The sequence below is a fragment of the Myzus persicae genome, unplaced genomic scaffold (genome assembly GCF_001856785.1).
Source record: "Myzus persicae strain clone G006 unplaced genomic scaffold, MPER_G0061.0, whole genome shotgun sequence".
In the NCBI taxonomy this organism is placed as follows: Eukaryota; Metazoa; Arthropoda; class Insecta; order Hemiptera; family Aphididae; genus Myzus; species Myzus persicae.
This window is the reverse complement of record NW_019104076.1, coordinates 6,871-18,321: the sequence shown is the minus strand read 5'-3', so window position 1 is coordinate 18,321 and position 11,451 is coordinate 6,871. Positions and strand designations below refer to the sequence as shown.

The 11,451-nt window shown below is 29.5% G+C and overlaps 1 protein-coding gene across 1 annotated transcript; it reads left to right on the top strand.

Moving 5' to 3' along the window:
* The first annotated feature begins 866 nt into the window (after positions 1 to 866).
* Positions 867 to 10,047, top strand: LOC111038383. The gene is made up of 12 exons (XM_022321453.1): positions 867 to 1,451; positions 2,059 to 2,279; positions 4,265 to 4,482; positions 4,707 to 4,798; positions 4,936 to 5,129; positions 5,191 to 5,360; positions 5,550 to 5,718; positions 6,042 to 6,235; positions 7,296 to 7,437; positions 7,583 to 7,772; positions 7,899 to 8,048; positions 9,938 to 10,047. The coding sequence occupies exons 1-12, from the start codon at positions 1,157 to 1,159 to the stop codon at positions 9,940 to 9,942; spliced, it is 2,040 nt and encodes a 679-aa protein (XP_022177145.1). The 5' UTR covers positions 867 to 1,156; the 3' UTR covers positions 9,943 to 10,047.
* The last annotated feature ends 1,404 nt before the right edge of the window (positions 10,048 to 11,451 follow it).

Below are 11,451 nucleotides of genomic sequence, written 5' to 3'. Positions count from 1 at the left end.
TTAAATTTCAAATTTTAGGTATGAATATTTAAATTTGCATACGTTTTTACTTTCAAAATAAATTACAAGTATTCATGATTTTGAAAATTGTATTAATGCAAAGAAAATTATGTATATTAAAAACTTTTGGTGTCAATTTCAAGAGAATTTTTCCGTTTTCATTACATTTTCTATAGGTTTAACTGATTATTTTGAAAAAATACTTAGAATTTTCGTTATTTTTATCCATTAAAAATACCAACTAGATCCAATTTTTTAATACAAACATCGCTCAAAGTAGAAAATCAAAGTATTTTTGTACTATAAATCATGTAAATTTATACAAAATAAGAACATCATTATAAATTCAATACAATCGCTTTATCCGCTCAGCAGTCAAATTTAAAAAAGACGAATTTTATTTGAAAGATCTAAAAGTCGTTCGCTATTTATAAAAGTATACATTTTCATTGCGCTTACAATCAATATCATTTGATATAAAAAATAATAATTCATATAGGTATTGGTGAGTCCACGCTCCGACAGTGTTGTTGACTAAAAATTATGAACGTAAATATCGGTGGTGGATCAAAACTGCAATCGTTATACATGGTATAATATTATAGGTATAACATCAAACGGAAATTAGCTCAAGCAATAATACATAGAGTACCTAATGACACTATGATAAAAATGATATAAAAGATTATTTAGCGATTGAAATTTATTATAATTAATTTCGCAGTCTGATTTGGGAGTGCCATTATTCAATATACGTTATGAATCTTTAATTCTTTGTCACCCAAAGGTTACGTTAGGTAAATTAATTGTGATATACTTTTAAAAAAAGAGTTAAGTTGAAAAATTATCATGTATTGCATAACAGTAATGAGTGTTTCCTGTCATTCAATTATTGTGATATATTTTGCACAGTCTAATACTCAAATATACTGCTAATATCAACCTAGCTCGAACTGATCCTCTCCGATTATAATTTATGAGAAACCACTTGTAATGTCACTCTCACAATAAGAATAAAACATCCAATGCTGTGTAGTCATAATATACTCGTTTGTAAAATATAAATTACATTTTTCGCGAGTCTCCGTCCCTTAGAGTGTTTTGTTTTTCTGTAAAAAAACTACCTTTAATGAATACAATAATACAAATTTAGTGTATGATACAAATCTATTATCTTATTATTATGTCACGACCATCGCTGCTGACGATCGTTTTGTTTGCGTCCGTGTCATTGCTGATCGGTCAGCTGCAGTCGGCCAACGGTGATGGAACCGACCATAATTTTCAGCGGGACACAACCGCCGACCTAATACCAGGTACATGGTTGTCCGATCTGTTTTACCGGGCGCTGGCCAACTTCACCTTAGGGAGAGCGGACAACACGGCTTGTCGCCGACAATCCGCCGTGTACGAGGAACATTTGAGCAACCACACCAGTTGGGCCGTCAGAAGTGAGTGATGATCAATTATTTCATATTAGTTGCAATTAGATGACGAACTGACTGTATAAAATAAAATCAGAATGAGGATTGAATTGAGAGTTTGTAATATTTGCAAGTCGCAACCCTCCGATAAATTGCCGATACCTATTGCGGTGAAGAGTTTTTGAAAACTTGAAGATTTTACAATGACACAGAATATTATTTCAATATCAACAATATTATACAGTTTCAATTCCTTTTTCGTTATTTACATTTAGTACTTATGCTGTGAATAACAGTTTAAAATTGTTTACATCATAATATCATATAATGTAAGAAATTAGTTTAAAGAATTTAATAATCCTATAAACATTAGTTATAGTTATTATTATTAATCATGTGTATAATATTAATAAAACAACAAAAACACTTCGTCGAAACGACGACTGTGGGCTGCGGCAGTGAAATTATAAAACGCCTAAATGTTGCCCCCTTAAACAATGACCTTAAGTAAAATTTTACAATTAAGATCTTGCATATTTTTTATTCTTTTTGGAAAAAACCATATGAATTAACTTTTTTAAATTATAAATTAACTTTAGTGTGACAACTAATAATAACGAATTAATTTTTTCAGTGCAAGAATCCTGGGATCGATATCCAGTCGGTTTACTTGCGGGAAATACATATCAAATGGGAGTCTATGACGAATGTGTGGACATACGATATCCAATAAAAGGACAATACTGTTTATCGGAAATAAAATTAATTCCACCTTCCGGGAGAGATTACAGCTTCAAAAGAACGGTAGACTTTGACGATTTTGGTAATAACCATGCGTGGAAAACCGTACTAGGGGTGAGTTACGTTTTTTATGACCTATAGAAATACTCAAATATATTAGCATAAAAAGGATCTTATTCCGCATGTAATCTTTATACTAGATTAAAAAATGCATCAAAAACTTGTGTTGATCATTTATTTATAAAAAATGTTTCTAATACAAATGTCAAAACGTATGTTCTTCGTAACAGTATAACCAACCATTTTAGTTTAATTTTAAATATTAATATTGAGGATGTACCAGGAAATTATAATAATAAAATGATATGAACAAAAAATATGTTAGAGTTAATTAATTACACTTAAATTTATTAGTACAAATAGAAAATTGGAGTTCAATATTCGAAGGTAAAACTGTTAAGCAGTCAGTAGATTTCTTTAATGATAAAATGAATGAATTTATTTATTTATCTTCCAATGAAACTCAATGTAACTATAAGACAAAAAAAAAATTGAAATTGAAACCTTATAGCTTACAGCTGGTCTTGTTACCTCAATAAGGATAAGGGAAAACATTTATAAAAAAACCTTTAAACAGCCCTTTAATGTTACCCTAAAAAACCTATTATATTTCGTTCAGAAATATATTGAATAAATTAATAAAGTTGGTACGAATATAAAAAAAAATATAGGAATGTTTTAAAGAAGCATCTAACACAAAAACAAATGAAAAAACCAATGTAAATTAAATACTCAATGAAAATGATAACATAACCTCTAACAAACACGAAATTGCTAATATTTTTACTATATTTTTTACTAATATGGGAGCTGATATTGCAAATAGTATTAATAATAGTAATTTTAAACGAAAAAAAATAGAATGAACTCAACAATAATTGTTATATATCTAACTCTATTTATTTTAAGCAAATTTAACCAGGTGAAATAAGATACCTTATTAGTAAATGTAAAGAACACTCCTCCTTCTATGAAGAGTCTTTAACTAATTTTTGTTATTAAAAAAAACGGCTATTAATATTATATCACCACCGTTATCTATTATATTCAATAAATGTTTATTAGTGGGAGAGTTTCCGATGAGTTACAAAAAATCAATTGTTATACCACTACCGAAAAATGATAACATTAAAAACTGTACTAAATGTAAACCTATAACATTAACGTGGATAATAACTAAACAAACTACTAGAAAAAAGTGTAAAAATAAGACTGACAGAATTCTTAGATAAAAATAAATTTTTCAGTAAAAATCAATATGGATTTAGGAACAAACTATCTACTACCATGTCAAAAAAATTATATCAGATCAATTGGATTTAAAAAAAGAAGTAGTTGGGGTGTTTTTAGATCTAGAAATGGCATCTGACTCTGTTGACCATGATATCTTAATCAAAAAACAAGAATACTGCGGAGTGAGATGTGTCGAACCAAGTTTTTTCAAGTCATATCTTACAAATAGGTATCAAATTGTTAAAATCAATAATGCATTTAGTAATGAGTCACTTATAAAGTACTCTGTGCCTGAGGGCTCAGGGGCACAGTGACGGGGTCTGTTTCTGTTTACTATTTACATTAATGGACTCCTTAATCAAAATATTGATGGTGAATAATTGTGCTTTGCAGATGATACAACTATTACATTTAGCAGTGACTGTTTGAATAGTATTAAGAAAAAATTAATTGTTTGACTAAAAAATGTTAAATTTTGGTTGGATAATATTTCACTTCAAATTAATTATGATAAATCCACTTTTTTAAATTTCAAATTTAATAGTTATCATAATCCGGAGTTGAATACATACATAATACATGAAAATTCTTGAACATTTGACACTAGTCTTTCTTGCTGCTCTTCAATTAAAAAGGCGCAAGCACAGTTAAATATTTAGACCTGTATCCAAATGTCCGTTTAAAATAACCTACTTCATTAAAGTAATAATACAATTGCCAATTGGGTATTAAAGTATTATACGAAAACTAAAAATTTCGTATAGTTTAATCAACATAATACATACTAATATGCTACGCTGTTTCAGTGGGCCGATTACCAGGACCAAGTGCAACGAAACGTTTTTCATTTGGCAGTATGCATACCAGGCACTTGTTCGGCGTTAGACCTACAGACATCACTACAAAGCCAATTCGACGAGGCGTTTCCCTCCGAACAGTTCAAAACCGTCGTCCGAGTTGACCCGATAATGTGCAGGGTCCGTGAAGATACGTATCCCTATGACACACCTTATTACGTTACCTGGTAAGCAATGTGATTATTATTACTCTGTCATTAATCACAAACATGGTTGTAAAGTTTGAAATTGCACAACAAATTATTAAAGTTCCTACAAGTTATTTTTACCTGACATTATTAATTACCTATGTCCACTAATTTTTAAAATTTCAAGTCGATATTATAGAGGAGACTATAAATTAAGTATAGGAAACGCATTAAAAATTATAATCATACAATTCTATTTTTAGGTGGACATTTTCACTACTCTTTCTGCTTTGTTGCGGTGCGACGTTACACCATTTTATAAGATTATCGTACCAACAAAACACAAATGAAAGCGGTGAGCAACAAACGAATACTTGTAGCCTGTAGGTACCCATTTAATAATGTATACCCACAATGTATTATTTTTAATGTGTACAAATTTAAAATTTCATCCCTGTTTATAATATTTAATGATTATTTCTCCATATTTAGGTGAAATGTCTGGTTCATTTCTCTACGCATTTTCATTTATCGAGTCAATAAAAACATTATGGAAATTTGACAGAAACAACAAATTAAATATGGTCCATACCTTAAAAGTAATGACGATGCTTCCTATTATCTTTGGACATAAAATTTTTATTTTGGTATCGAATCCCATCAGTAATCCGAAGTTTATTGAAAATGTAATTTGATAAATGTGTAGCTAGGTAAGAAAAATATTATATAATTATTTAACAATCTCAGATATACCTCAACGGATCAGCTTTGCTGTTGACTGGTATGAACATTGTTGACCCATTTTTCTTCTTGAGCGGTTTTATCGTGTACAAGAACCTTTTTCGAGAATTTAAAAAACCAAAGGCAGAATCGGTTTGGAGGACACTGTCGTTACCAATCATCAAGCGAATAATAAGGTATTATAAAAATAGGTATTATTATAAACAAATTTTATATTTTTTTCAAACGATTTCGGTTAATTTTCAGTGTTGTTTTTAAATACTCTATAAGAACCAACAGACGTTTTATTTGATAAACTCAACAGGCTTAATATGTCATCAATAACGGAATATTGATTATTTTTAATAATTTTCATTTCGTTGAAGGATGTTACCGGCTTATTGCGCTATGATGGCGATCACTGCACATATCGTACCCCATCTTGGAGACGGTCCGCTGTGGCCAAATAAGTCCTGGGAAGAAGCCGAGATATGTAAGAACTATTGGTGGACCAACCTGTTGTTCATAAGCAATTTCGTTGACATCAAGCATCAGGTAATACGATGTATTTTAGTCTACAAAAAAACAATAACATTTATATTCATAAATGTTTAATGTTGTATACAGAAGTAGTAAAAAGTATTCAGAACCGCCGATTACACAGGCATAGCTAAGACTGAAACATGAACAATAGTTGTACTCCTGTAAATAATAATTTACAATTAACATAAATCCATTTTCCAAATTAAAATTCATCCAACCAAAGTCCGATAATTTGGTCTTGATAACAATTTATTGGTTACTGACTGTATACAGTCCCCTTGAATATATTTGTAACAATGTAACCTAAATATTTAATATGTATTTTTTTATTCTAGTGCCTCCATATGGGCTGGTACTTATCGTCTGACATTCAGTTTTTCATAATCGGAGTTATTGTTGTTTACGTTTACACGAAAAACCCGAATTATGGAATCGCATTGCTTGGGCTGATAATTGGTTTGTCCATTTCCGTGCCGTTCATAATCACGTTTTTGACTGGAAGAGATGGAATGGATAAATTTCTTATTCCGTATGTTCAGTATTTTGATCACTTAAAAAAAGATTTTTCAAAAAAAAAAACTAATTATTTTATATTTTGTTACCCTTTTTTGTGTCTCACTGAAGTCGGTTTTCAGCGGTACCTCGTTTAGAGTCACTATAGTCAGTGTTTTCTCATCGGATTTGAAATGTATAGTATGACCACTTTCTGTAGGTATCACAAATTATAATTTAAAAATATCATTAATGGTTTTTTTTAAAAATTAATTTTTATTTAAAATGAAAAAATATGTGGTAACGAAACCTATCAACAACCGATTCTAGGAAGTCCCCCCCTCCCCCGAATCATTGGACGATTTCCGCCCAATGGACCTAATGTATTAATATCCCTCCGAACAAAAAATTAAGACTAAAAATATTAAACAATAATATGCAATGCAAATCAATATATGTACAAATGATTAAATTAATACATAAATATAATTCAATAATACGTTATAATAATACTAATATTGCCACTTGCCAGTACAAAATTCAAATAAATAAATATTAAATAATATACAAATAATTTACTATTATTATTTTTATTTATTATACGGGCTGAGCTCTTTTTGCATGAATGTACAGCTGATTAATTAACAACATATATGAGAACAGTAGATATATTAGTAATTAATAAATAAGAAAGAACAAAGGTAGTAGAAATACAAAAAAGAAAGAAGGATAAAAAATAAAAATAGAAAACAACAAAAAAAATATTAAAAGAATACAAATAAATACATTTACCTACTGCTCATGAGATTGGCATTTGAGATTTTTGCCGTTTAGGCAAGCGACTATCAATGTATTTTGGTGTAGGATGGGCCGATCTGTAAATTAAAGGTCAATAAATGTAACAGCCGCGTCTTACATTGCGAAATATCGAATAATAGCAAAAACAAATTTTTACGATAATTTTTGTATGGCAACAGCCTATCATTGTAATTATTGAATAATAAAATTGTATATTAATAATACGGTATGTTATACATGATAATACTACCTATATGGCTATACAGTATAATATATATTTAGTATTGTATTTTTCACAGTTACTTATTGTACCCGAGAAATGTATTATCGTTAAACGAGTCGTACCGACCAAGTTATATGCGGGCTACACCATTCTTCGTCGGTTTAGCCATGGCGCGTGTAGTGGAAAAACTGATGGAAAGAAAAGTGAAATTTTCTCAAGTAACTACCTTATACTAGCTTATTAGTAGCTAACTAAAAATGTTATGGTGTGTTTCACAAAACATTTTTTGGCGATTTTACTATTCTTTACGTATATTGGGATAATGATTTGTATTAATGTTCTATTTGTGTGTCGTGTATATAGACTGCGGTCCACGGCGGAATATTCGCCATTTGCACGTTAACTTTATGGACTCAGTTTTACGGCGCCGTATTCTATACGAGGGATAGACCTTATTATCCGTTTGAACATGCCTTGTACTCAACGATCTGTCATTGTACGTGGCCGGTAGCGGGCATATGGATTACCATAAGCTATTTTACGTCTGGCTTCGGTGAGTAAAAGTATTTATTTAGTTTGAATTGTATTTACGATCACAATGACCTAACCAATTATAGTATAATATACAACGCAGGGCAACAACTCTATTAATAAATCGAGACATCAAATATTTTTGTAGGTCAACTTGAAAATTTGTTCCGCAGTAGATTTGTTGCCATCATGGGTAAACTCTCATATTCCGTTTCGTTGGTGAATTTCACTGTAATGTACACATCTCAGAGTTCGCAGAGGTTACCTGTTCAGCTGTCAGCACTCAGCAATATATGTGGTAGGTAAGAAACTAATATATGATATGGTTAGGTGTGTATATGTCGGAAAAACGTCGATTGTAAAAAATCAAAATGTTTTTTTAATCGTCAAGTCTCCCATTAAAAACTGATAACTTTTAAACTATAATAATAATAATTTTATCGCAACATCACAAGTTGTTACATCAAAATTTACAATTATAAATACAATATTGCAGCACCTCTGGTAATCAAAGCTGGTGCTGGGGGATCAGTTCTTAAGAATATATATAAAAGAGAGCAATATAATAGAATACAATTTGGTATGAATAAATAAATATAATCTATGGACAAAACATGTGAATAGAGTGGATTTTTTCATATTAATGCCTGATTGCAATCTTGATGATTTTTAAGGTTCCGGTTCCGGATCGGTTTAAAAATGAAAATTTCGTCTACTGTCGTGGTTTTATACATATTTTGTAAAAACAATTAGTTCCTCCTCTGTTCTTTAAAAACTATAATAAAATATGGGTATTGTTAATAAGCATCAATTATGGAGAGTCAATTTTAATTTTCAACCAGATATCTTATTAAATACTGAGGACTAAATAAGTAAAGTCCTGGTTCTCAATTCAGTTGATAACTTTTCTCTATTTAAAATAGAAATAATAATTCCAGAAGTAATCCATTCTTAGTTTTAAAAATGTTTTAGGCCTCTAATTTATATCTGCAGGAAAAGCTGAATAGTTAATAAATTCGATAATTTTAGAATTAAAAACGGCAAACATTGTATCAACATTATCATAGTCCAAACATAACTGCTAATTTTTTTTGTTAATAAGTCCAAATAAGCGGTGTTTATTATATCTCGTCTTACAATTTTTTTTTAGGATTATTATCGTGTATACAGGGTGATCCAACAAGTATACTCATCCCCTTTTTTCTTTAATGATGAAGTTTTTCAAAATCTGATTTTTGGAATCTTTAAATATACTCAAAGACCATATAATATTCATATTCTTGAGATATTTTAAGAAGTGACCTGTGGCGATATGAACCTTTGTTTTTCAAGTGAGAACCCCGATTTTTTTCTTTAAATTATAACCTAACCTATAAGGTTAGTTATCACAAAATGTGTAATAACTAGACAACTACTCTTCCGAATTTTGATTTCAATACATCAAAATTCTCAAAAAATTTAGCCGCTAAATAATTTACAGTAAAAAAGTGGGGTTCCCATTTGAAAAACAAAAGTTTGTATCGCCACAGGACACTCCTTAAGTGGTACAAAAAATTTCTAGAATATGAAAATAATATGGTCTTTGTATATTTAAAGATTCCAAAAATCAGATTTTGAAAAACTTCATTATTAAAAAAAAGGGGGGATGAGCATACTTGTTGGATCATCCCGTACCTATATATATCGGGCGATAACAACGTTGTTGCAAAATGATCAGTTATATACGTATACCAGATCTCAATATATGAAAATTTATTTTATTGGATTCAACATTATGAACAAAAATATGGTCAATTCATGTTTTAGAAAAATTTGAATCTCTAGTAAAATTATAAATGCATATGGTGAAAAACCATTTTTTGAAATAATATTTTAATTGTCATTGCAATTATTTGAATTGTTTGTTAATATTAATCTCACCTCAAAAAATACTTACTATTTAATTATTCATTAATTGTGTTAAATTAAAATTAAATCTAATCCTTGTTAAAAATTATCAATATCATCATGTGGTGATATATATATGAAAATCAATGAGAGAATTTTAGTACATCCACTTTAAGTATTAGATGAATACAATTACAATTTTATACTACTGGTTTTTTGATTTGTATTGCATTTTTAATATATTATATCTATTAATATATGCAACCTTATATTATAATTTTTGAATTTACCTGGTTACAGTTTGAGGCTTATCTTTATGATTCATTCAAGTGCTATTTGTTGGCCTTAATCTTATATTTGGTTGTTGATGAGCCGTTTGCAAAGTTGACTAATCGACTGTTTTATCAAAGGTAAATTATAATTATTGATTTTAGTTGTTTTAAAAATATTATAAGTAATCGATCGTTGAAAATATTCAGAATATTGAGACTTAAGATCTATAAAATAAAAATAATTATTTAATATTATTACCCGAAAAAGTATCTGATCTACACTTGCAAAACAAACCTACGGTACTCTAAATACGCTGCATGTGCACCACAACCAAGTGACCAACAATGTGACTTACGCCAAAAACAAAAAATTAATATAATAAATCATCATTCGTTGCATAAATAATACATAATATATAGATTAAATGTGTATATAGTATAGTAAAAAATTACTATTTTTTTTTAATATATATACCTATTTAGAAAAAATATAAGCTCGTCGATCAACACTAGAACACCGTTCTACAAACTAGCTATACTTGCAGCTGTAAATCAATTAAAAAAGATTAAACTATTGTATGGGCAGTGAATCGTTTATGAAGGTAATTCAAAAATAGAAAGAAATTACCAATATTATTTACATAACAATATAGATTATAAAAATATAATAAAAGTAAGTTATGCCCGTAAATTTCGTAGGTACAAGCGTACTGCAGCAGCAATAATATTATAGGATAGCACTACGTGCGGCGTACAACAACTTCGAACTTATAATAAAATATTTAAATATTATTGTCAATATAATCTGTTTTTATTTTGAAACAATTATGATGAATCCGCAATCTGTATAACAATAAATTATCTTAATGTAAAAAATGCAATGTTATGCTTATGACGCTTTGTTAAGACGCAGACAACACAAAGGTTCCGCACATACCACATGCATGAACATGGTCGTAAAAGTTCGAACACCCCCTCCTCACAATTCGAAAATCCTGATCACTCCCCTGTGCATGAAGAATGTGGGACGTGGCTATACTAATAAGTAATAATATTATTCCTAGTTATATCCGAACCCGCTTTTTTATTTTAATTGAGTATAATATGATAATGATGTTTAGTAAAATGTACCATTCGCATGATGTATGGTATACCTAATACCAAGTACCTATACACAATATTATTATCTTGCTGCAATGACTAACTTTTGTTCTAAAATGTGAGAGTGATTTAACGTTGCGAAACGATAAGAATTCTAAAAACAATTTGTTTTTGTCGTTATGTCTACTACTATTTGAGATCGACTTTCCCAAATTTTTGATTTTATCCCAATGGATCCTAAGAAAAGTTAAATTAATAAGTTTCGTATTTCTACTTAAAATCAAAAATGTGAGAAAGTCGATCTCAAATAGTAAGTGGACTTACTATATAAATTCAAATATTTTGTTTTCAGGGTTCTTATCGTTTCACTGGATCAATCGGTAAGTTGGAAATATAGAACACAATATTATCTTAATTTCCATGTAGCGTGTATGTTAGACA

Coding starts and splice junctions, on each gene's coding strand:
- LOC111038383 (XM_022321453.1), top strand. CDS start 1,157: ATGATACAAATCTATTATCTTATTATTATGTCACGACCATCGCTGCTG. Junction 2,280..4,264: donor CGTGGAAAACCGTACTAGGG/GTGAGTTACGTT, acceptor ACGCTGTTTCAG/TGGGCCGATTACCAGGACCA. Junction 4,483..4,706: donor ACACCTTATTACGTTACCTG/GTAAGCAATGTG, acceptor TTCTATTTTTAG/GTGGACATTTTCACTACTCT.